This window comes from Mastacembelus armatus, chromosome 10 (genome assembly GCF_900324485.2).
Source record: "Mastacembelus armatus chromosome 10, fMasArm1.2, whole genome shotgun sequence".
Classification (NCBI taxonomy): domain Eukaryota; kingdom Metazoa; phylum Chordata; class Actinopteri; order Synbranchiformes; family Mastacembelidae; genus Mastacembelus; species Mastacembelus armatus.
In genome coordinates this window covers 4742700-4769142 of record NC_046642.1, presented here as the reverse complement: position 1 = coordinate 4769142, position 26443 = coordinate 4742700, and the positions used below count along the sequence as shown (strand labels likewise).

General features: G+C 38.6%; 1 protein-coding gene and 1 long non-coding RNA gene across 5 annotated transcripts in view; one reads left to right on the top strand and one right to left on the bottom strand.

Annotated features, from left to right (window-relative positions):
* fstl5 (follistatin-like 5) overlaps positions 1–26443 on the bottom strand; it is a 123058-nt gene that overhangs the window by 8809 nt on the left and 87806 nt on the right. For all 4 annotated transcript variants that reach the window (XM_026330348.1, XM_026330350.1, XM_026330349.1 and 1 more), the window contains 6 exons: positions 23993–24154; positions 23137–23271; positions 12400–12426; positions 12063–12181; positions 6379–6528; positions 3071–3178 (listed from right to left, as the gene is read on the bottom strand). In XM_026330348.1, the coding sequence (XP_026186133.1) occupies positions 3071–3178; positions 6379–6528; positions 12063–12181; positions 12400–12426; positions 23137–23271; positions 23993–24154 (701 nt within the window). The remainder of the gene's footprint in view (positions 1–3070; positions 3179–6378; positions 6529–12062; positions 12182–12399; positions 12427–23136; positions 23272–23992; positions 24155–26443) is intronic.
* On the top strand, positions 2786–25010 carry LOC113144003 (uncharacterized). Its single transcript, XR_003297125.1, has 3 exons — positions 2786–2876; positions 24000–24189; positions 24712–25010. It is a non-coding gene; the product is annotated as an uncharacterized LOC113144003 (long non-coding RNA).

Below are 26443 nucleotides of genomic sequence, written 5' to 3'. Positions count from 1 at the left end.
TATTTTTTTTACTTGATCTTATCTAAGTTTATTTTTGCATGCCCTTAATTTTTACATTGCACTATTAGCATTTAGAGTTTATCTGTCTGCACCAAGGGTCTGAGAGTAACGGAATTCTGATTCTCTGTATGTGCATGTGGCAGAATTGACAATAAAGCAAGACTTTAATGATGTTTATTCTTATTTAACTCATTTTACAATGTTCTGATTCAACTTTATAATCATTTTGGAGGCTGCAGTTTTTCATGTTGAATTGCATAGTATTATAGTGAAAGGTGTTTCTTATATTTTGTCCACCCTTTTAATATGAGAGGTTAGGCTAAATAACAGTGTTCCTCTGTCTGCATAACAATAATATCATTGTACCTCTTAGAAAAACCAACATATTTAAGGAACCCTTATCAAAATCTGACTACAAATAGGACTCTCCACTTTACCCTTTTAGTCATTGTTTTTCTTTCAAACGTACTATAGTTGAAAATGTGTCACTGTCCAAATACTTGCAGACAACACTGCGTGCGACTTATTTTCCCCTCATCGGTCTAGACAAACAAATCGAGCACTGACAATCTCAGACACTGTAGTAATTAATGCTACATTAATGTCATGTTGGTAAAAGGGGAGGAACAGGACAAGTTGGAGGACTTCACATTTAAATAACTAATGCAAAAATGGAGATTATGATGTTACTGAAAATAATGTATAATCTGTTGGTTGCTAATGGAAATGTTCTTTTACAACTTAACAGCAAAAGGCAACAGAAGTTGCTTGATTTGTCCTATGCAGCATAAAGTCCAGTGTGAAATGTAGTTTCTGATTAGCATAGTGCTTTTCACCTCACACTTTGTGAAGTACCTTGTATGTCATCGGTACACAATGTTTGACGCAATATGTTCGGTATTGCAGCCTATATGGAAACATTTTTATATGGTATTTACTATAATCAAAACCAGGAGGCTATTTTTTTCCTGTCATGATATTATATTTACAGTATGGTAATCTGACCTAAACCTAAAACAGTTAATTCATCTGTCACTCTTTTGATAATCAGACACTTGCCTTTAAGATTTGGACTTTTGGGTCAAACAAAACAAGCTATATGCAGGTGACACCATGTGCTCTGGGAGACTGTGGTATGCATTTTTATCAATAAATCATACACACAGCAGTCAATACTTTGAACAGGCATTAACAGGAAACACATACAGTTCTGGTCAAAAGTTTACATACAGCAACATGAATTAGCAATTTTGGTGACTTAGAAAGTTGTGTCAGTGAAATGAGCTTCATAGCATGGCCTCTTAACTTCTTGTGAGTGATTATGAGTGACTACAGCTGGTGACTTCTCTGAGGCCAGTTAAATAGGGCTCATTGGATACAAACGCCCACAAATGATTCAATGGAAAGTCAAAGGAGCTCAGCATGGATCTGAAAAAGCGAATTATTGACTTGAACAAGTCAGGAAAGTCACTTGGGGCCATTTCAAAGCAGCTGCAGGTCCCAAGAGCAACAGTGCAAACAATTGTTTGTAAGTATAAAGTGCATGGCACTGTTTTGTCACTGATCAGGAAGAAAACGCAAGCTATCACCTGCTGCTGAGAGAAAATTGGTCAGGAGGGTGAAGAGTCAACCGAGAACCACAAAAAAGCATATCTGCCAAGAATTAGAAGCTGCTGGAACACAGGTGTCATTGTCCACAGTCAAACGTGTTTTGCATCTCCATGGGCTGAGAGGCTGCCGTGCAAGAAGGAAGCCCTTGTTCCAAAAGCGGCACCTTACGGCTCGACTGAAGTTTGCTGCTGATCACATGGACAAAGATAAGACCTTCTGGAGGAAAGTTCTGTGGTCAGACGAAAAAAAAATCGAGCTTTTTGGCCACAATGCCCAGCAATATGTTTGGAGGAGAAAAGGTGAGGCCTTTAACCCCAAGAAAACCATGCCTACCATCAAGCATGGGGGTGGTAGAATTATGCTGTGGGGCTGTTTTGCTGCCAATGGAACTGGTGCTTTACAGAGAGTAAATGGGATAATGAAGAAGGAGGATTACCTTCAAATTCTTCAACATAACCTAAAATCATCAGCCCGAAGGTTGGGTCTTGGGCGCAGTTGGGTGTGCCAACAGGACAATGACCCCAAACACACATCAAAAGTGGTAAAGGAATGGCTAAATCAGGCTAGAATAAGGGTTTTAGAATGGCCTTCCCAAAGTCCTGACTTAAACCCCATTGAAAACATGTGGACAATGCTGAAGAAACAAGTCCATGTCAGAAAGCCATCAAATTTAACTGAACTGCACCAATTCTGTCAAGAGGAGTGGTCAAAGAGTCAACCGAAGCTTGCCAGAAGCTTGTGGATGGCTACCAAAAGTGCCTAATTGAAGTGAAAATGGCTAAGGGACATGTAACCAAATATTAGCACTGCTGTATGTATATTTTTGACCCAGCAGATGTGATCACTTTTTTCTGTTAACCCATAATAAAGTCATAAAAGAACCAAACTTCATGAATGTTTTTTGTGACAAAGAAGTATCTGTTCCAATCACTCTATCAGAGAAAAATCAGTGTTGTAGAAATAACGGGAAACTCAAGAGAGCCATGATATTATGTTCTTTACAAGTGTATGTAAACTTTTGACCACAACTGTACACAGTACAATCATGTACCACCTGTTTGTTGACCTGAATCAAATTCTGACAAAATGTGAAACAAAAGTAGGGCTGCAACAAATACTCAAGGAAATCAATGAATTTGATTGTATATTGTATTTGATTGTGTAGAACTGATGAACCACAACAACACTTCGTCGATGCTTCAACATCTGAACAGAAAGCATCCAGTTGTGAAACAGACCGGCTCACCCAGCGGAGATGACACAAGGTAACGTCATTTTAAGGTAACCTGTCATTTCTGTCATGTATTACACAATAGTACTATTGTTTAAAAATGCAAAACTCTATTTTATCCAATTACTCGAGTAATCACTGAAATATTCAGTAGAATACTTGACTCCAAAAATTATCAATAGGTGCAGCCTTAAAAAAAGTGAAATCCACACTGAGTTGTGCACTTACCTGAAGAGTAGGGAAGTTCTTCTGCATGTCTCCCCAGCTGAGCAGCCACACCTGATCGTGAGATTTGTCATAGTGGAGCTTCACAGGATAAGGGTCGGTGCTGACCGTCTGAAGGAGTACATGCACAAAAAGAGTCTTTAAATACTGCATGGCCCCAGAATAACAATTCAAGGCAATCTAAACTTTGCTTTTGAAGAGATCCCTCTTTGATGTGTAGTGGTGATGCTTTTTGAAAGTTTTCCTGCAGACTAATGCATTGGGGGTTGACAAGAGCAAGTTTTCTTTTAAACAAGGTGCACTGGAGGTGTGCTTTTATGTATAAGGTGTTTTTGGTGTTGAGCTGTGTTTCAAATCAAGTGGTGACAGACACAATTGCTTTACCACACAGAAGTAATTGCTTTCAGTCTTTATCCGTTCCTTGACGCATGGCAGCAATATTCCAACTCAGAACAATTGATGAGTCGCATGTGACAGAAAAGCACTATTTGTGCATTATGGCCATCTGAGTGCAGACAGCCAGCTCAAAGAGAACAGGGTAAGCATGGTGGAGAACGCCAGCAGTAGCTCCACTCTCAATGTCAGCATGAGAAAGCAATTATCTTTTTTCAAGGAAATTATTGCAACCCTTTATTCCCACAGATCCTTTTGACTGCACCTTACTTTCTATAATATTAGTTTTTGCTATGTAGCTCTAATAGTATTGTTTACCTAGCCACAATATATACTGTTTCACTGAGAGAGTAAACAGCTCCTGAGAGGGTTATTGCAAATAAGATGAGACTATCTGTAGAATCCTAACTAATCTCTGGGCATGTATTCATTGGAGAAAACAGGTGTTGATGCTTTTTCTCTTAACTAACAACTTTCTGACTCAGGAAGATTATCAAGATCAACATCCAATATGCTCTTCTAACCTCAGCTAGAGCTGTCAGAGATGAAGCACAGAAAACTGCTGCAAACACTTGTGTGCACTTTCCAATAATTGGATATGGCACACACAATACAATCTGCTCATTAACATTGCTTTACACATGTCAATCATATTATCATATTACTATTTCAGTGAGAAAATGGACAGCAGGTAAACCAACATCAGAACCTGTATCGTATACTGTTTGAGATGAGAGATGGGTTCAGGTGGTTAATTAACAACTGCTAATATAATGCAACGAAGCTAAACCTCCAGGCGACTGAATAATGAGGTGGTGACAATCCCTGGGACACCAACCTGCTTACTGGCAGGTCCCTGAGAGGCTTGTGAGCTGTAAACAGCCATCACTGTGTCAGAAACATCTGTGGGGATCTGAGCAAGCCTGGATCAACCTGACACACCCAAAAACCCACTGACACCAATGATTTAACTGAACACTGCTCAGTAGAATTATTGTCAGGAATTGTGTGATTTCCTGTGGCAGCCCGACAAAAATAAAATTCCCTCAGGAAAAATAAACGGTGATGCGAGGTGCCACGGGGCTCGAAGCATTGCCTTTTATATCACCTCTGAGGAAAACTGCAGGGTTTGCCATGTTACGGTATCTAAGAAGGGTTGCCAGGTTACAGCACCCTGAAGAGGTGGGGCTCAGGGTTCCTTGGTCACCACATCAATGTGAAGGTTAAGTGTAGGTCTTGACACTTTTTGTGTGTATGAAATGGGACAGATCAGAGGTTAGCAGTGGAAATAAAAGTGATCTTAAAGCTGAAAACCCAGAGCTGGGCTGATGCACTGGCAGCTTTCGGACAGGTAAGAAACGTAAAAGATATAGAATCAAAAATATGCAGAACCAGATTAAGTCCTGTAATCTGTTGTGAAACTATGGCTGGGGATGGATGGCATTTTATGAAAACTGATTTTTTTTTTTAAATTTCAGGTATGAAATCTAAAACTTTCAAAGTAAACATAATTAAAACAGTAAACTAAGTCTGTAACCAGCTTTTGTTTGCAGAGGACCCAGAAACAGTTTTTAAAGGCAGCCTGATTAATATTCACAACCTGTAGCTGAAAATAAGGTGAGCAGCAGTAGACATGAAGTACTGATTAGATTAGAATAACAAGTGAAGCCAACTTACTTTTACACCTTATTTTTCACAAGGTACCTGCTCCAAACAGAGGACCTGAGAGGGATCCACTGAAAATTCTGTTGTTGTGTTATCTTATTGTAACACAAACACATTCTTACACCAGGATTGTTATTAACAGTAACATGATCCCAGCACTAAAATGTAGCTTTAGGATATCTACAAGCAATAGGTGTCCATCTAGACAATTTGACCCATTCCCACTCTTAGTGACATTAAAATCATGGAGCACATCTTTGATCCTGAGAAATAAGCTCACATGTACCAGAGTTATCACAAACTTCACGGGATTTATATTGTATATTAGTCGACACTGGCTACCTAAAGAGAATTTAAGGCAAAGTCTGCACAATCAAGATGCTGTTATTGATGCATATACCTGAGATATATCTATACACCATCGTCAAAGTGTGCACATTAATTGGTAGCATCTGTTGTAGTGCAAATCTAAGCACCAGGCAGGGCATGTAGAGTATTAGTGTATAAAGATATTCAAGGTTATCCAAAGGTGTACTGATAGATGGAGGGCTAGAGTGGCGCAGTGCTTTGAACTGGTCAATTACTGGCCCTAACATTCTCTGAATATATGAATGAGCTTGTCGGGTGAAGATAGCAGGTACTGAAGGAGAAGTTTCACTAACATAATGAGAGTCAACCAGCTGTCAAACGTGTTTCAAAAAGCCTCCTGCCTACATCTGCAGCAGCAGCACACCACAGCACGCACGCTTGTGTATAAGTATTCTACTAAATTATTACTCAAGTAGAATATTTTAAGTCCAGGCATATCTAATGTACTGTCATTTTCCACAAATTCTGGATAAAGTAGTTTTGGTAAAAGTTAGAGCGTGTAGACCAATGCTATAAATAACAATACAGTTTCTGGATGAAGTATGATGTATGTACTAAAAAAAAAAAATGTATCCTTCATTCACCAAAATCAATCTCAGAAAACACCCATATGAGTAACGTTTTATCAAAGGAAATCTGTTGTCTTCAGTCAGTGTGACAAAGCAAGACCATCTTCCTTTGCAACCTTGAGGTTTGCTGGTACAGATGGAAGCAGATTTTTAATACTGTGAGAAAGAACCTTCAGTTTCACAAGGCCAAAACAGGAAGTAGGATTGATTTTTTTTCCTTTTGTGTGTAAAAATGTTAACTATCACATCACATTGTTACAGCATTGCTGGTAAAGTGGACACGAGCCTGGTTTTCCAATTTAGCCTGAAAATTACCTGGACCGCCTTTTGAGACTGGATGTCCACTATGAGCACACGATCCAAGGTTGGCTGTGTCACATAAATAAACTTGTCCTTGATGTTGACCGCTGATGACCACACACACCTCTGGATTGCCTCTCCTGGTGAAGGGGGGCACACCTCCTCCTGCAGAAAACAAAAACACACACACACACACACAATTGTTTTTATATCACGGGGAAATACGTCATTAAATAATTGTTTTCATCTACTCGTTATTCTGTGTTGTTTACTGCTTGCAGTCTTATCACCTATGCTGGGTACTTAGATAAATGAGCTTTGCAAGTTCTGACAAAATCTCTGTAATCGCTCCCATTTGTTTATGCATAATCCACAGAACAAAGCTTGCAGACAAACTGAGGCTATTCAGCCTCCAGTCCTGGCACCTTAACCGGCCTTTTGTCTCTGGAGCTTCCCCCCCCCCCCCCCCCCCCCCCCACCCCCCCACCCATCCTCTACCACCTCCCCCCCACCTCTGAGCCTCCAGGCTGTGCCCAGTTGTCTGTTCCAAACTCTGTGGGACGATTTAGGGAGCTGCAGGCCAGCAAGGATGAATGAAGGGCTCCAGCATAGCGGGAAGAACTCTTTCTCCCATATTTACAACCACAGTGGCAGTCCATGACAGGTACCTTCCCACAGGCCAACTCCTCTTAGTTAGAAGGGCATTAGGTAATGTATGAACTTCAATGAACTACATCAAAGATGAGGGGGAGCTGCAGTAACACTGACACAATTTATTCAATCTCTACTGTAGCCCTGACTTATCCTATATCCTATTTTATCTCTGTAGAGGCAGGTTGAGATGGCTAATTTGAGTAGACATTAAAGCAAAAAAAATAGTAGTTAAGAGGGACAAAATGCAAAAACAATGATAGAGCTTTGGCATATTTTGGCCAAGATTAGGAAGAAGAACTTGTTTTTTTTTTTTTTGCACCAGTAGTGTCTTTCAATGTCTCCAGCTGTACCATGGCCTTTCAGCGTTTTTGGTCAAAAACTAGTTGGAAAAGCCAGAAATCCCTGCACTTACCAAAGTAATGAAACCCTGTGAAATCCCTACAGACCCACACTGTGGTCATTTTGTGCTACGTGGCTGTAAATATCTTACTTATTGCACCTTTAAGAGGTGAGAAATTGAACATCTGATGGCCAGCTGAGGGTGTGAATGGAAGTGGCTGTAATCCTCCCTGTGTTTTTGTGTGCTCCATATGTCTGTATGTGTGGGTGCACATCAGTTTAAGTGATAACTACCAGTGTCTGAAGTTTTTTTCTATTTCTTTTTAATAGAAACTCCTACAATGTCCTGTTACAGAATAGTGTATATATGTGTTACATATGTCTTAGATCCCAAAAAGCTGTACAATATCATGCTGCACTGGATTTTGACTCTTTACACTTTTGGGAATATGGATGATGACATTTCAAGAGTCACATTAAGAAATATATGAGTTGTGATATTTCCCACATAAGCCACTGGATGATCTGTAGTGCAAATCTAATTGTGACACAACATTAGCCATTCTGTGGGGAGATAGGAGCTAAGCCTCAACCCAAACAGCTGTAAAATGACAGAATGATACAATGCTCATATCAGAATTCTTGATAACTGAGCCTTAATTATCACTTACAATTAATGATGTTTGCAAAAAGTATACCTATATATAGGTATACCTAAAAGTATATATATATATATATATATATATATATAAATATAAAATTAGACACAATAAGAGTGGTTAGGTCTACAATTATGTGGTTACAAAAGTCTTTCCTGCTGCACTAATAAAGTGTCTTCTAAAAGACAGAAGCTAAGTAAAGATATTTCCTGGAATGACTTAAGTATAGCTGAAGATCACAGTGTTTTCCCTAATACTGTGTGCATCACAGTAAACCACTCTGTATGGTAGTTAAGAATAATGGAATGACTGTGAGATTACCATAAACAAATCAATCAGTGCTCCTCTTCGATAGAGAAAACGTGAGCACCAAGTTGTGTGTGCTTCATGTGTTCACACAGAAATCCCCTAAGACAGCGCTGGAACTGGCCTCACAGCACTCGCAGTGATTGATATCCTAATACAAACACCTCTCAGAGGAACGCTGGGCCCATTGTTGCACATTCATGGCATCGCTTTATGTATAGCAGACATCCAATCAGCATGGGGCCTCTGGATAAACAGCAGCTCAGAGGAAAGCGTCCGTTTGAGAACTCATGCAAATTTACCAGGTCTTTTGGTGCGTGGAACTTCAGTGAGGGGGGCTCACTGCAGAGTCCACCGACAGGTGAAAACCCCTCTGGCTGAATGTAGTTTGTCAATGAATTAAACAAAGAGGCTCAGTGCTGTATGACTCCCTGTGTCCATTGAGCATTGTTTCCAATACTTGACACATCAAACTATACCAAAAGCATATATGAATATCAGTTTAACCAGTAACCAGTTTAGTGCTGCACAGATCCCATTAACTATCAGGTGGAAGTTATTTTTTTAGACTTTGTTTTGCATTCGCTTGCAATATTTTTGCATTATCTTACAAAAAGATTTGCATTGTGCGTATTACATTATCTTACCTAACACTACATTAACATTAATGAGCCGCTAAATGCGCCCCATTGCTTGTTGTCACATTTTGTTTGGGTAGGCTGTTTTGCTGGCTCCTGTCATTTAAACAAGATGAAAACGTCACAGATTGACTTTAAACTGGCTTTGTCTTCTTTCATACCAGCCGGCTTAGCTGGAAGTGGCCCTCAATAGCTACCATTCAAAATGTGATGGAAGGTGACGGAAGTGAATGAGTCCTGCATGCTGCCTTCAAGGGCTCAGTAAAGCTAATGTAATGCACACAATGCAAATCTTTCTGCAGGGTAACACATAAGTATTGCGAGATAATGCAAAAAGTATTGTGAATGAATGCAAAACAAAGTCTGAAAAAAATGAATTTCCACCTGATACTTAACAGTGTTTTTATATTAAAAGAGGGGAAAAAAAACCTACTGGTGTCACTCATCATATCAAATCAGCAGAGAATTATGACCTGGCTTTGGGGTCCCTCTACAGAGCATATTAGCTTCTTTTAGCTCTTTGTCTTGGTTTTACAGCCACAACTTCACTGATTTTAGCACAGAGGTACTCAGATAATCCCAGAGCAGCAGTAAAAACAGAGGTAAATATCCTTTGTGGATGTGGCCCTTTGTGACCTAATTGTAGGTGTCTGCTGGATGTGGAAAATAGACAGCAGTTATCTAACATTTGCAATTAGGTCATAATATGTTTAGATGTGTTCAGGTGATCAGGTGAAATGTAGTCCAGTCTAAATTTTTCAACTTCTCTGCCCTGTAAGTAACATACCCTCTGTCCATTCATCGAAAAGTAGTAGAAAAATAAACACTTCTTTTTGGACCTGTCACTAACAGGATGAGACAATGACATTATACATCTGCAAAGGATATTTACCTCCGTATTTACTACTACTCATTGGAACCCGTAAACGAGACCACATCACTCCAGTCTTGGCCTCACTTCACTGGCTCTTCAGGTCAGACTAGCTCCTAGTCTACTTGTTTTTAAATTTCCCTTGAAAACGTATTTATATTCCTTGGCTTTCAGATCAGCATGAGTTTTGCACTTTGGTGGTTTTATTATTTTTACAGTTTAGTGTTTATTCATTGCTTTAACTGATTTGAATTATCTACACATTTTGTTGTAATATGTTGTTTTATTGCACAGCACTTTGGCTCAACCTGGTCATTTTAAATCTGCTATATAAAAGAAGTTGCAGTTGCAATTACATGTGTCATACAGGTGCTTGAGCCAGATCTGTGTGCACTCATTTCTAAGCACAAGTACAATAACAAAGTCATTTCTTGACTAGGATGCTGAACCTTTCCCTGCTCGACTGCATTTGAATAAGAATCTTGGCTAAATCCCCATGTATATTACAATGACTGCTAATGGTTGGATTTTAGTGGCTGTTACTAGGTCAGACTGGGCAATTCAAATGTTGCTTGTCAAGGCCAGTCAACAATAAATCACGAGTCACACACTACCTCATTTTGCCATATAAAAACATAAACACTTTCCTCTTCACCCACAGAAGTTCACTGTAAAACATCGACATCATAGATGTTTTAATACCTCTTACTCTGGTGATGTCCAGGTTTTGATTTATGACTGTCAAGGACACACAACACCACTGAACGCTCCCCATTTGGCTGGTTCTTTGGCAAATGTGCTAAAGTAATAAAACTGAAATTTGATAGAGAGTGTTGTGCAGTTTTGTGAGGTCTTGACTGGCATAAATCACTGAGCACCTTGACAAGAGCTGTACAGGTGTTTGTATGGTTTGGGGTTACAGTTTACAGCACCACAGAATCATTTTTAATGTCTCAAATTATTGCATTTAACTACTGATCCAGTTCTAGCAGGCAACTCAAGTGGAACCGCTACACTCGTACAGTGTGTGACATACACCTACACTCACTACAGCGCAAACAATTGCACAGGGTCATATTCATCGGTTATACTGCTCACTGCAATTGTCACTGTGCCTGTTCCAGTATTTAATCAGCTCCAGCAGCACTGCAGCATCCACCTGTAGGCAGGTATCATCTTACACAATCTCTTAATATAACTGATGCCTTAAATGACAAGGCCAGAAACTAGAAGTCAAAATTAGCTACTCTCTAATTACTTACTGTATTAATATAGAGAGATTGCTTTTTCAAATGACTGATTCAAGAATGCTGCTATTTTATTCCTTTTGACATTTACTCTGTGTAAAACTGTACAGCACCTTATCAAGAGTGGAAAAGGCGGAGCTGGAAATCTGCACTGACGTACTGATGCATGTGTGTGTGTTGTGTGATTGTATATACCTTCTCACTTGGTTCATTCTCTTTTTCATAACCTTTGAGTTGCACATGCAAACTTGGAGCTAAGTGATTTTTCCTTGTAACTTGGGGGCAGCACAAGAAGCTATAAACACATCAATCAGTCATTCTCACCTCATAAAAGTGATATTGCAAATGTGTTTGTTGATACATTCAGAACGTATGGAGCAACATTAGCATTAGCCATTTCTGTCATTTTACCTCTGTTCTGAGCTAAAACCAGGTCAGTGAGTGCTTTGGGCCATTTAAGCCAAAACAAAGAGCTGAAAGAGACAAACATTTTGTAGAGCTGAGAGGAACTGCAGTGTCTGGTGATAATTCTCTGTGGGTTTGTCACTATACATCACTCAGCACAGTCATTTAATCTGTTGTTATAAAAAGAAATCAGCTAAATGCACGACTGCAAAGCAGCATTTTGATTCAAAAATCTCACAGAGCTTAAATGTCAGTGGCCTAAAAACCCCATAAAGCATTTTTAATCGTTTTACTTCAAGATTTTTCATAATTTACATGAATTCACCACCACATTTTGCATTTGCTACAGCACCGCAGGAGACTGCGGTGTTACAGGACATGGAGTACATAACTAAAAGGAAATAGTAAAATGGAAAGTGAATTTATATTCAGAAAAATACTTCTGCAACCAGCAGCTTCACATAATCGGCTCTATAGTGTACGATAAAGCTCACATATGCCTGGGATGGTCCAGAAAAGAAGGAGCCACTATTAAAAAAAAAAAAAAACAGGGGAATATTTCTTTTGGCTGAGCACTTACCTGCAGAGCCATCAGCTTCTCACTGGGCTTAATGTGTCGTTGTATCTCACATGCCACCGGCTGGATGACTTTGATTCCGTCTTCATAGAACACGTAGAACATGTTGCCAATGCCAAGCCCTGCAAGAGGGTAAAAACAGCCCTGTTACACGCCTGACATAGCTTATGACTGCACAGTGTGAACATTTGCGAAGGAAATAAGCCTACAATGTTGTTATCTACTTCCAAAGCATCAAATCATTTAATCCCTCTCATCACAGTTCAGTAACCCTATTACAAAAATTCAATTAACTCAGTTTAATGAATGCTATAGAGGAGCAGAAGCAGTCTAGACATACCTTCTTCTCGCCACAAAATGTTTGCCACTGTGAGGGAGAAAGAGAGGAAAACACGGTTGAAAATAAATGCAAGAATCAATAGGATCCCATTGTGAGAGCTAACATCCAAACACTAACTCCTATTGAGGAAAAGAGGAAAGCAGACAGCATGAAAGTTTTATGGAAACTGTCTCCCTGACACCTCGTGCAACAAACAATCGATGGAGCTCTCTGCTTGGAAATAATTTAATACCAAATACTGAAAAATGGAGTGTAGTCAACAAACAAGTACTGGAATACAGTTTATGGTTTTTAGATGCTGGGACTCAGGTAGGCTGATGTGGCAAGATGTGAAATAAGGCTAAAAAAAATTTCAGATCTTCATCCTTTTTTTTTTTCTTTTTTTTTTTTTAGAAGATAAGCCACCATAGACACCCGTGAGTAGTCCACATGTTCCAGCCTGTGATGATTATTATAAGTGAATAGGAGGGTGATTTCTGATCATCTGGTACAGGAGCCATGTTACCTCAGAGAAAAGACACGGTTATATGGCTAAACAAACAAACTCCTAAGACGAAAATCTAAAATCATTATATAGTTAGTTTCCATGCAAATGTTGGAGTGAATTCTGTGGCTCATTCATTCTTAGCAGCATTATCACAACCTCACACTGGATTTTTAACTGTGACCTTCTCTCTCATTGTTCATCTGTCCCCCAGTCTTCCTCACGCTTCCATCCAATCTTCCATTTTCAGGCATTTTCAGTCTACAAACCAATCTCCAGCTCAATTCACGTCCGATTCTAATCTCACCTCTATTGCAATGCTCATTCCTGCAGCCTCTTGCTCAGGTGGACAGATGCAGAGAAAGAAAAGGGGGAAGACAAAGCCAACTAGACACCACTGTGTCGTTAGTCAGCCTTAATCTTTCAAAAGCGCTTTGTAAAGTGTTTCCTATGCACTCTTGCATTCCTTTCAGCTCATTAAAAGTTACACAAAAGGAGTGGGGTCTGTAGATATCACAAGGACAAAACAAAAAGAAAAACAATACAATTTATTTGAGATGTGCCAAAAATGGAAAATAGAGAAATTGGAAAAGAGGAGTTCAGATGAGATCTTGTGTGCCCAGGTCTTTTCCAATAGCCCACAGTATTGATGCTATTCATCACTTGGCAGAAAGACTGTGGCTGTTCTGTGCATATAAGGGGACCATACATCAACTTCATCATCCATATAACAAAACAAGCTGGCTGCCACTGTAGGCGGTGAATTCACTCTTTCTGGCTGTAATAACTGTGTTTCCACTGGGCTCCAGACATTGGGAACGCCAAGCTCACAAGCCAGCCTGAACTCTACCCGTCAGCAAGGTTACGTAAATTCAGCTTGTTTACAAGAGCACACTGCTGCGACAGTGGGCCAAACAGCCTGTGGTGTTCACCACAGTGGCAAGGCAGACTTGAGCGAATGCATAATACAGGTAGAGTAATTGGGTTACAGTAGATGCAAATGCGAAATGTAACTTTGGGGTATCCCTTGGGTGTACATGTTTTTGCTACTTCTTCCAGAGATTATGTCAAGGACCTTCCTGAAAACTCTAATCCCTGCAGCATGTTTAGGTTGTGTTTAATTGTAAACAGAACAAAATGCTTTATGATTGAAGAACTGCAAGTGCTGTGAAAAGATGAGTCCCTAGTCGCAGCTGCATGAGAAAGCAGAGTAAGAATGCTAATAAAAAGGGGCAAAATCCTTTCTCCTTACTTCTTGACCCGCCGTGACACAAAACAGATTCCCTATGACTGCAGTGACTGATAACATGCAGAACAGGTACACCACATATCCATTACTGTAGGTGTGCCAGTAGATGTACTGCCAACGTCCACTTACATCAGATCCAAGCCCGGATTAAGATACCTCTGGACCCCCTACTTTGGGTCTTAGCCAGAGCCCGTAAACCATATGCTCAGCAGATATTTGTCTTTGTTAATGCTGCCTCAAATACTAACTTCTAGTTCTTTTTTTAATATAGGTATTCATTACTAACTCAGATTCTACTATTCCAAATGTTCTTTAATGATTTTATGTACAAAAAGTATTTTTTGCTAGAGTTTGAAATCTCTTATTTCTGCTTTTGATTTTCTCATTGGTTTAAAATGGACTCCCACTGAGGATTGAGCAATACTCAAATTAAACTGTGAGAACAGCTCAGGTGGTTTGCTTTCCAGGCCAATGTAAAATGTGATTAAATCACTTGCACACACAGTCCTGAAGAAGAAGATGAATGCTAGTTGTGTTTTGTTTGTCAAATTTGGACTTAGTTGGTCATTTAATCATAATGAAGCATTATTTAAGATACTTGCCAGGTAAAAACTAGTTTTGTCATGAAAAGCCTCAAACTAACAATCTATTAGTTGCAGCACTTTTACACTTTTCAGTCTTTTATGCACATTTCTGCCTCAAGTCAAATCACGGCAAGAGAGGGCCTAAATATTTAATAACAGGTCAAAAATATGGTTTCATTTTTATTGCTCATTTCTAAAACATCTGGTATGTTTTGTTACTCAGACAGGAAAAAATTGTGGATTTCAGAGGCTAAGAAGAGAAGATTTAAGTTATAAGTGGAAGTAAAAAAACAGATTTTTCTTGCATGAGTTGCAAAATGTGAAACTGTTTATCCCTTTAAGGGAAGGTCAAGAAGAGTCATTTCAAAAGCTAAAATAGTCCAACTTACTGTATGGTGGCTGGTCTTTCTGGTGTTAAACTGAATACTGATGAAAAGTCATTAGTACTTTTATCTCCCTATGACCCATCTAAAAACTTACAAGAAACGAATAGCCTCTTTGCTTTGATCAGCTCTGTTAAATATAATTGTGGGCACCTGAGGATTGAGGACTAACTTCAGCAGAAAGTCCCCAACACACTGTTTATAGTCAGGTGGAGTGAGGAAGCTTTCAAAAATAACAAGAATGACTGTGGTGGAATTAGAGCTGGAAGCCTGTGAACGGCTGAAGGCTGTATCTTCTTTTTAAGAGCAAAAGTATTCAAAAGACTTAATCCTTGGAGAAAAATCCCTGGGAGTTTTGAAAAAGTACAAGTTACTGGAGAGAGCTTGAAACTTCGAAGTTTGAAAAAATAAAACTGCAATAAAAAGTGTTTGTGCCTCAACATAAACAAAAACTGCTATGGGACACATGGTGAGATAAATAACTGTGCAATGAAAGTGAAATAGTTCTTTAACATAAAAAATAGCTTTTTAAATGCTTTGTTAGCTTTATAAAAGTTTGTAAAGTCACTTGTGGAACAAAGTCAATATATTTCTATCAAATCCAGATTTGCATAGGTTTTTCATCTAATATAAAATAAATCACTACATTTTTAATTATAATTTAGGTTGTTCTGCATTCTTGCTTTCTCCACTCTACATGTTTTAAATTGGTCACTTGATTAAAAAGATTTGTATTCTTATCATGAACATTATTATTTTCCTTTTTTAACCAAATGTATCATCAGAAATATTCATAAGCTGTCATGTTCTAACCAGGGCTTAAAGGCATTTTAAAAACTTTCCACAGGATTTGCAATATTCATTTTACAAATCCTTCGGCACATAGGCTGCTGACATTGTGGATAGCGTCACTGCCTGGTTGGAGCTCCCTGTTGCTGACAGCGTGTCCAACACTGTGCAAAAGCCTGCTGGGATGGGGAGGGACACCGCTGATGGAAACATGGACCATGTTTTGGCACAAGCTGATCTTTTCTATTCAGAGGATATGGAGCTGACAGCATGGTGGATAGCGCAGAATAAAATTGCTTTGTGAAGACTTTGGTTTGACATGATGGTTTTCATACGTTTGCCATTGGGCCCTGGGAGATTGCAGGGCTTTGTTCCAACCAATCACTTCACCAGTGGACCTCACTGATTAGATCTTACTCTCTGCATGAATCTGAAATCAAGCAGTGCCATGTTTGATTGGAACAAAAGTCTTCAAACTGATAGATGTTGAAAAATGGTTAAGGAACTCTAATCGAATATGGAATAAATACAGTGGAGTATGAAGATAACATTCATATAATATATTGCAGATGGCAGAGAAAATAATATGGAGCAAAGATAGCACAGTATAAAATAGAGACAATAAAAGGTTGATGAAAGGGACAATAAAGGTATGTGATGACCATTCAATACTTAATATCCTCACAGTGAGTCGTGACTCGTGGAGTAGAGCATGGAGAACAAAAACAGGAAGCAAAGTATGGAGCAGATGCTGCAGTAGAAACCAGGTCAGGGCATGGAGCAGAAATGTGCATAAGCATAGTGACTGTCCATTCATTCAGTACGGTCGCTGTATATTCTTACATGTTTGCCTAATTTACAAAAAGGCCAAAAGTTGACTAAGCCAGTGGTCAGTTTTACAGTCCCTGAAACAGGCTTCGTTCAAGATTTAACATACTGTCACATTCACATATTGGCTGGTTGCTGAAAATCAAAAGGGACTTATCTAGAGTTAGAGGGAAGATGCCAGACACTAATTAAATCCCCTGTACTACCTGCACCATCACATTAAGGAAACAAAGGTACCAACTGGAGACAAAGTAGCAGCAGAATATTTCACCCATCAGAATTTACATTGCCCGACTGCATCTCTAAAAAAAAGTTTTAAAAAGTGGCTCTTCCTTATGTTGCCTCCTGCAGCTTCTTGTCCCTGTGCCTCGTTTGATCATTTTAGAGGGCACCTACAAAGAGTAAACAATGAACATCCAATAATCAACTTTTTTAAAACTCTAACTTTAGTCGATCGTTCAACTTTCCACCATGTACTGTAGTAATTAATGTAAGCACAAACCCACAACTAATATACCTTTAATAAAGCCTTCAAGGGCAATTGTAATAGTACAATGACAAACCAAAAACAATACTAACAAATTGTGTCCTCTCTGTCATGTCCTTTCACTTAAATCCAGTCACAACAAGAATGAAAGGACTGTACAGTGAAACCTGTTTATAACCTTATAACTGCTCAGAGAAGACAAACTGGCACTGACATAATTCAGGCCAAAAAAGGAAAGTAAGAATGAAAGGTATGTGGGGAAACGGGTGAACTATTTCCCAAACTCTGACTCATTAAAAAATGATATCATCCTCCTCTGAACAGCAGCTTAGCAGACTTTCTTTCACAATAGTAACTAAATGAGTCATTTTGTGATTAAAAATTCTTTATTTGGTCCTGAAGGACATCTCAGCTAAAAATTTTCACAGGGCAGCAGCTTGATCTACCATAACTGCTGTATAGTACTCTGCAAGCCCCTGATATGAGGCATGAAGTGCAGCATAATGTAGAGACATAACAAAGTGGAAAGACTAAAGAAACAAACGCTTTTTCTGAGCCTCGCAGATCCTGACACTGCAGAAATAATTGGCACATTGTGAAGGGCAGATATTTATGCCCGTTTAGCAGCAGACTGTCAGAGATGGATGGTACTCTGCCTGCTTGTGACAGACTCTGTTAAAGAGATCTCAGAATAGTGACTGTTCAGGTTTTTCCAAACAACGAAGCGCTTGAGTAAATGTGAGAGAAAAACAATTCACTTTAATGCTGCGCCTGTGAAGAGAAGGTTGTGACCTTCAAGCTCCTCAGAGGTGAATTCATCTAAAGATCATTCATGCCTCGCTCATCAAATCATGTTTTTCACTTCATCTCCTGCCTAATACCTGATTCAGCCCTTTGACAACTGGCTTCGTTAGTTATTCAGCCCTCTCTCTTATTCCAGTATTTAAATGAGACGCCTTAGGCCATTCATAAACACAACGATTTCACAGAATGAAATCATTACTGTCCACAGTCCAAGTCAGATTTCTAAAACATTTCCAAGTATAATCGCAATGCGTCATTTGAATCCATGTCTGTTTCTGATCAGTCATATTAGAGCAAGGGCAGTATGGCACCACAACGTGCCCAGCAGCAGCTTCACTTCTGTGGGATCAGAGCATGGAGGTCTGGGTCAGACATGTCTGTGATTCTGCTACTTAAAGACAGATTCCACCCATTTTGCACAAATCTCTTCCTCAAGATGTAGACAATTATGTCAGTAATTGTGAATATTAAATCCTTATTCAAAAGCTTGAAAACGAGGCCTAAGACTTGAATATGTATCGTGTCAAAGCTTTCTGTAGGTGGTAAGGATATTTCTTTGCCGGTGATATTTCATGCTTGATGCCAGGAACTACAGCTAGGTGCACAGTGGGTTTTAAAAACAAGATGACTATCTTCAGGTCTGCATATACTGTACTGTACGCTTGTGTTTTTCTTAGAGAATTATTAAGATGTTCTGCCTGAAGCATTTTGAGCACTGACCAAAACATTTCCAATACATCAAGATGCAACAGCGAGGGTTTCAAAAGTTCTTAGGTGTTATTACCAAAAGCACCCAAGGTGAAAAATCACTCACAGAATGCATTGCACCTCTTTACCAACAGTGCTGGTAGAAAGCAAGTATATCATGAGCCTCTGTTATAGTCAGTCCTGTTTGATTTTTGTTTAATGAGACATTTCCTGATCCAAATCCTAAACCTTAAGTAAATTAGTCAAAAATTAGAGATGTACAGTAAAGGGAGGACCATGGCCATCAGCTGGTTTGCTGGTTTCTACATTTGGCAAAGCAATATCAGTCAGTTGTCTAATGTTGCTGCTTCGCTTTAAAATGCACTGGATTGGCTTGACTTTTAATTTTAAACATACAGCACTCCAACTGAGCATGCCAATGTGGTGCAGCAGGGTGTGTGTGTGTGTGTGTGTGCGTGTGTGTGTGTGTAAACTGCAGATGGGGATTGTGCTGCAAAAGCAATCATTCTTTAGCAACTTTAGCTTCAAGTGAACCACACATTTTTTTTTGTTATTAATATTTTTGGAACATCAGTTGCTTGTTAAACACATTAACACATTAATATTCACCAAGAGAAAATAATTGCTCAGGTAAAAACAGCTGCAGTGAGACACACCTGCCTTACTAAGTCTGCTGTGCTAATGCTAAACAACACCATAAACATGAGCATCTAACATTCTCTCAGTCGTTCTGGTGTGACCTTAAACACAGACATACTGACGACAGCTGGCAGCTTTCCTAGAAAATATCACCCATCTGTGCCCTTTTTGGAGAGTCCAATAAAAATATCTGTCGATCTGAAGTAGCTAATCAAATACCAAGATAATGCAAATGACGAGGGAGGGTCAAACCATAACCCACAGCCCTCTCACAGATTTAATGAGTTTTGTGTTTGTTTGTTCCACCTTCTTACGTGAGCAGACCCGTAGCTACAAGCAAAACTGGACATTCCCAGTATCAAGGACGATTTTTCTTCTCTAAACTCAGATTTGCAGAAAAATGACATCTAGTCTCGTTGATTTCTTATACACTTTAGTACAAATTAACATCGTTTGATCGTATCTTTGCAATTAATAACAGATGTATAGCTCTTAGTTGACAATTGTAAGTATTTGTACAACCTGAAAAACTTTAGACTGAGTGGACAAAATTAGTTTAATAGTTTACAGTGTTCTCTCTCTCTCTCTCTCTCAGTTAGTAGCTGTGGTGTACTTTGTGATGGACCTGTTTTAAAAAGCACTTTAGCCCGGTGTAGAACTTCAGAATTAAATCTGGCCTGACTTCACCTTCTGTGACTATTAAACTAATTGCGCTTGTAAAGCTCTGTCTCTCTCCTTTCCCAGACCTCTTGTGATTTTCATATGAAGACCACAGGCCTGATAGCACAAAGCAAATCCATGGATTTAACTGTATTGACCTCTCCAGGTATCACTGGGGGAGTTGTTATTGTTCACTTATCATCATTACATTCTATACTTCTGAAATACAATTATGAATTGAAAAAATCATAGGTGCAAACGCAGCTCTAGAGGTGAGTCATGTTACATTTTATGCAAATTACTTTCAGCTATGTAAAGAGCTGTTCTTTGACATGTAAGATTTTAAAGTGTTGTAAGACAGCTAACAGATCTCCAAAGCATCTAAATCATCTATCATGACCATAGTTGCATGAGTCCAAAAAACTACAGCGGTAATTTATTTAATACGTCAAAGAGGCAAAGAGTGTGGAAAAGCTCAGGACATACACTGCACAGCTTTTTATGGCCAATTTGAAAAATGTAGTTTGACTGATAATCTTCATATCAATCTTTGCAACAAACACATTCTTCAGTGCTCATTTACATTAGTTCTCATGAGTCACACCAACTCCCCTTATTTAGTATTTATAAGCAGTAGACAAACATTTAATAGATTATATGCAGCTCACACTAATGTACATGTATTTGTAAATGGCCAAAAGGACAACTTTAAGTGCTTTTTAATTCATAGTATTTCTCAACAATTACACTTTCTCCTCTAAATAGTTTAGATTATTACAAAGTGAGAAACTGTGCTTCACTATATTATCATTCACTGATCTGTTTATACAGCCGCCTTCATTTATGGATACTCACAAACGTTACAGTCGCTGACAAACGGAAAAATAAAGACCTAGAAATGTGCTTATGGCTGCTTACAGAAAAATTACAGTATCTTATAAAAATGTATCCGATGCTTTTATATTGCTATACAGTATATGCTAAATAGATGAGGAGTTGAAAAAGTAATACCTTTTCAGGTATGATATTTTTTCAGACAGGTTTGTCTCCACCAATTGATTCTGAATGTCCACCACTGTGATATTCATTCCACCAAATTTATTTTTCATTTTAGTTCCTACTCTTTTAAATTAGAATATCACAGTTGATTTTCTTTTTTTTTTGTTGTCAACAAATCCAATGAAAAGTACTGCATGTGTATTTAAGATCTGCTGACATACAACATAGTGCACAGAGATTAATGGGCTCATGGCTGAATGCCAAACGTCATAAAGTCTTGAAAGACACTGTTGTGTTTAGAGATGAAATGACTGGTCAATCAATAGAGAATCAGTAAGTATCTATTTTAATAATCAAACATCAAGTTGACATTTTAAAAAAAATCAATTAATAAATCATTGCTTCCTGCTTTTTTAATATAAGGATTGGTTTTTATACCTTTGTAAGCATTTGGGTTTGGCCTGATGACCAGACAAAACAAATCACACTGGGCATTTTTCACTATTTCCTAATATTTTGAAACTGAACTCTACAAGCAGAGCTGGCAGGATAACTGACACTTGATTTGTTGACAGAAAAAATATAAAATAATGACAGATTTGTCCTTTAAGAGATTTCTGGGACATAGTAAGAATTACATTTCAAGACTCCCTTCTGAACTAAATGACTGTTCACGATGTGTATTTTAGCTGCAGAGGTGGGGGCTTTGGATTCTGAGGACTGCAGCTGATGTGAGCTAACACCCCAGATTAGCTCCAGGCACATAGAGGCAGCCAGTCCAGGGAAGATAGGCAGCTTCCATTTGCTCACTTAACTAGTTTCTGGATAAAGGTGGCATTCTCATAGGAAAACTCCACTGGTCCCACTGTGCAGTCAGTCAGATATTCAGGCCAGACTAAGACAGCATAGTGAAGTCTGTTTTTTCTCTTTCCCTTTCATAATGTAATAGTGCAGCCACGTCTGGCTGTCTGCTGACATCCCTTTGAAATCCTGTCCTGTGGGGCTGCTCACTGCAGAAGGGGTCTCAGTATTCAACTCCTGGCCCCATTTTGGCCCACAGTGGAGCTTTAAAAGCTTCATAGCACACAAGTGACTTCTGACCTAACTGTGCATGATACTCTGACGCACAACAGGCTGAGTGGACAAACTGTCCTACTATGCGGATGACATCTAAATGTGGCAGGTCTGGCAGAGGTGTGTGACAAAGTAAACATGACTGTGACTTGACTGAAAACTTGCTGTGCACGCTGTTTGAGAACTCTAATTACTCATGGCAAAAACAATATAATTACAGCCAGTCTCGAACGCAAAAGACTGAGAAAATTTCTGAGAAGGTCAAAGTTAATTACAATGTGAGACTATTCATGGCGAGAGAACAAGAGAAGTTGGAAACATGCTTTCACGTTTGAATAAGAACATTCCTTGTTCCAAAATTACATATTGACTGGTGATGATTGATGCTGAATACCACCTTAATCAATGGTTAATCATGCTGCAAATATCACTAATGAAGAGCATGGCATAGAGAGTGAAAATGTGGACATTGTTTAATCAATTAATATTTATAATTTATTAAGTAAAAATGCCCAAAATGTACTAGTTTCACTAGTTTTAGTTCAAATTTGACAAAGTGTTCCTGTTCTCTAATTTATATCCCTTTATCATTGAACTGTTCATAAGAAAAAAGAATTGAATATTGAAGACATTACTGTACATTAAGAGTATATTTGGGATTTTTTGTGTGTATTTTGCTATATTCTTGACATTTTAGAGATTAAATAAATAGTTAATAAAAACAGCAAAGGGGTTATTAACAATGAACAACATTGTGGTTACTAATTACTTTCACTTTTAACAAATTATTTTATGAAAAAATGCTTGTATTTGCTTTTATATTCCCTTTAAATACCTTTTTTCTGATTAACAGGACAAAATCAAAAGATATTCAATTCATCATAATATAAAACAAAGAGGAGCAGCAAATCTCATAGAAGAAGATGGTATCAACATTACTTCTTTTGCAGAGGCTCCATCTGACAGGCTAAATAATTAAGAGCTCTATTAAGAAGGCTCCATTATCTCCTGAATAAAAGCAGTGACCTCACATTATGACTTATACATACAAGTTTTACGTGCAGAATCCTCCACAAATAGTGAAGAGATGTCCTCGTCCACACCGGCTTCATTTCTTGCAATGCAGGTATAGGCGCCAGTGTCCTCAAAATGCACGTTGCTGATATGCACCTCACTTCCATTAGCTGTGAGTAACAATAGACAACAAAAAGAGAAAGTTTACCTTCCATAATGAGATAAATGTGCTGCCTTACATGACAGTTCTCAAACATATAAGGAGGAAGGGTAAGAGTTTAGTTTCACGGAGAATTCTGAAAGGTGGCAGGTCAGTGTGACAAGTGGCACAGGTCTGCCACATATTGTACTTCTGATTCAGGCTACAACCTCAAAGGAAAAGCATTAATCTTTACTGCTTATTGAAAGAAATGTACGTCAAATAAAATTTGAATTATTTGATCGTGGGCCTTAAAGGAAGCTGAGAGATTACCTAAATGTCATGGACCTGCAATTTTCAGCCAATGTCTTCAAAATGAAAATAGCAACAACCAATGACAATTAAACAGAAAGACAAAAGACAAAAATGAAGCAACATGAGAAATGAAACACTGATGGACAAAATGTGTCCATTTCCTAAATCTGATAGTTAGAAAGAATTTATCTACCGGTGCTGTTTTACACATACAAATGATCATTAGCTATATTAGTAAGAGTTTATAGTAGTCAAGGTCATACGGTATAGAAACAATAATAAGTGAATTTTATGTTAGTGGTAGCAGAAATTGTAAGTGCAACTATAGCAGTAAAAGTGTTAGTAATGGCAGCAGTAAAACCAATAATGAAAGTAGCACTAGAGGCAATAAAAATATAAGTGTAAATGCTATGAACAGTAAACTCTTGACTCTGTACCTTGCAGAGTGAGCTGTTTGGAAAGCTTGGGTGTGATGTCCATGCCGTTCTTCAACCAGGCCAGCTGGGGGCTGGGGATGCCCTCAGCGTGGCAGCGCAGGCTGGCAGTGACACCTGGCTCCCTGGCTTGGCTCTCTGGGTAAACTCGGATGACAGGAGGAACTGGAATAGAGTGAAGAAAGAGGAGAGGGAAATAGGTGACGTGAGAACAAATAAACTCTTGCCACATACTCTACTTTCAAGGACCATAAATCAATAAAAAAAAAAAAAAAAAATCAATAAAATACACAAATACATCAATAATATAATTTACCCATTGGTTGAGGAAATGGCACATATTGCAAGTCTTGTGCCTCAAAACATGTACAATTGCATAATATCAAAAGAATGAATTTGAATAATCCTTTCAAGGAAGATGCCATCCCTGAAGACCATAACAATGATAAAAGCTTTCAGAAGGATGGCAGTATCTCTGAGGAGACTTTCACTAAAATGATGACTGAAACTTGGACAGTGACAATGAACTGTTTACAGAGCGACCATAAAAAAGCAGCATGATTCACTCCACAAGAGCCTGTCACATATAAGGATGACAACCTGGCAGCGATTTAAGTAGGGACATCAAATCTCTCAATTCTCCAATCTTGCCATCTTGTGTTAAGCAATCCCTCAGCCTCTACGGCCCAAATCAGTGTCCTTTTTTCTCCTTTCTGAAACAGACTTCAGAGACATGAGTGGAGGATGGAAGTGAGAGTCTTGGCAGTAGTAGAGAAGGCAGACGTGCTGTAGAGACCATTTCCTGTGGGCACTGGGTTAGAGGAAGTCTTTACTCAGCCAGGTGAGTGAAAGGACTGAAGACTGCTGCCATGGCCATCTGGTAACCACAGCACTCCTGGGTTTTGGAGCTCACGTCAACCTGACTGCCAACACGCCATCCAAATTGGGCCACCAAGGGCTCTTACTGCACTCAGGTTACTCTTACCAATCACAGTCGCAGAGACGCTCTAATTACACCTGTGCCCCCAAACAGTAACAAGCCTGACTGAACAGAACCCATGGAGACAGTTTGTACAGTCTTTTGACTTAATTTTTCACTTACAAACATAAAAAAGCTTCGCTCTTATTTCTGCAGTTGTAATATCCTTCTTTTTATTAGTTTATGTTTTGGATGTTTACTGTAAAAAGTTGTTTACATCGAAAACTGTATCTCTAATTCAATTACTCTGAATGCACATACAATAAAAGCACAGCACATTATTTACTTTCAATATGTAAAATCTTGGATTTGAAAATCTTGCATTCATAAACAGGCTGCTTCAGCAGATGTAAACAGTCCTTGTGTAGCTTTATTGCAGTTTAATAAAATCACTTAATTAAAAGAAACTTATTTTAACAAATTATACAATGAGATGAAACGTTTGGACTTGGTCTTATTCTTTTTCTGATCTTTCTTGTAGTATTTTTTTGCGGAAAGCATGGATGTTTGTGTTTGTGTGTTTGTGTGTGTGTGTGTGTGTGTGTGTGTGGCAGTGACGGGAGAAGATTTTGTGGGGTCATGGCAGACATGGCATGTACCTTTGTTTGTTGCCCACAACCACAACAACCTATTAATCAACAGCCGTATAGTGAAAGCATGGATCGACCAGGATCCCTGGAGCACCTCATTAATAAAACCTCTCAGGCAATCTAACAAAGCTAGGCTAATTAGTGTGTTAGAATTAAAACTGCAAGTGCATCCACAAGCCTTTTTATTCATGAAAACAATAGTATTAATGCCACATCTGTCAGCAAGAGTGAAATTCAGGTTTATGTCTAGTTTCTGACATACTTCACTTGAGCAGAAGCTTCAGTACTCACATGTATGGTTTACAAGCCCCCCCATTTAAAACTGGATCATCATAAAATTCAGTCATTTTGAATGGAGCAAATTTGACACCATGCAAGATTTAAAAAAGCTCAGACTGCATTGAAAATATTGAAATACTGAGCACTTCAAGGCAACAAAAGTGAGAACACTTCAATTTTCTCAGTTTTTCCCTGTATTGTCTCACTCAATATGGTGTCACAAGGTAAAACATTACTTGAACAAGTAAGATGTCAAATGGTGAGAGTGCACAGGGGAGGGGAGTAGTTTCGATTTCGATGTAACATCACCAGCTGCTTCCAGCTGTGTTTTTGATTAATTAATTAATAATTAATATAAACATGCAGTGACTCTGCGATGGTAGCATGGAAATAGAAATACCTGTGGCCTACAGTTTGTCAGGATTTATTTTATTAATGGATGTTATATATATATTCAACAAAATTTGTAAGAAGTAACGGTGTCCTACATTCTTACTTATTAATCTTCAACACATATCAGGAAACATGTCAAAAAGTGGATCCAATGTATGTTACATCTTCAGGGTGGTAACTTGCTAGGGCCAGTACAATAAATAGAAATATCTT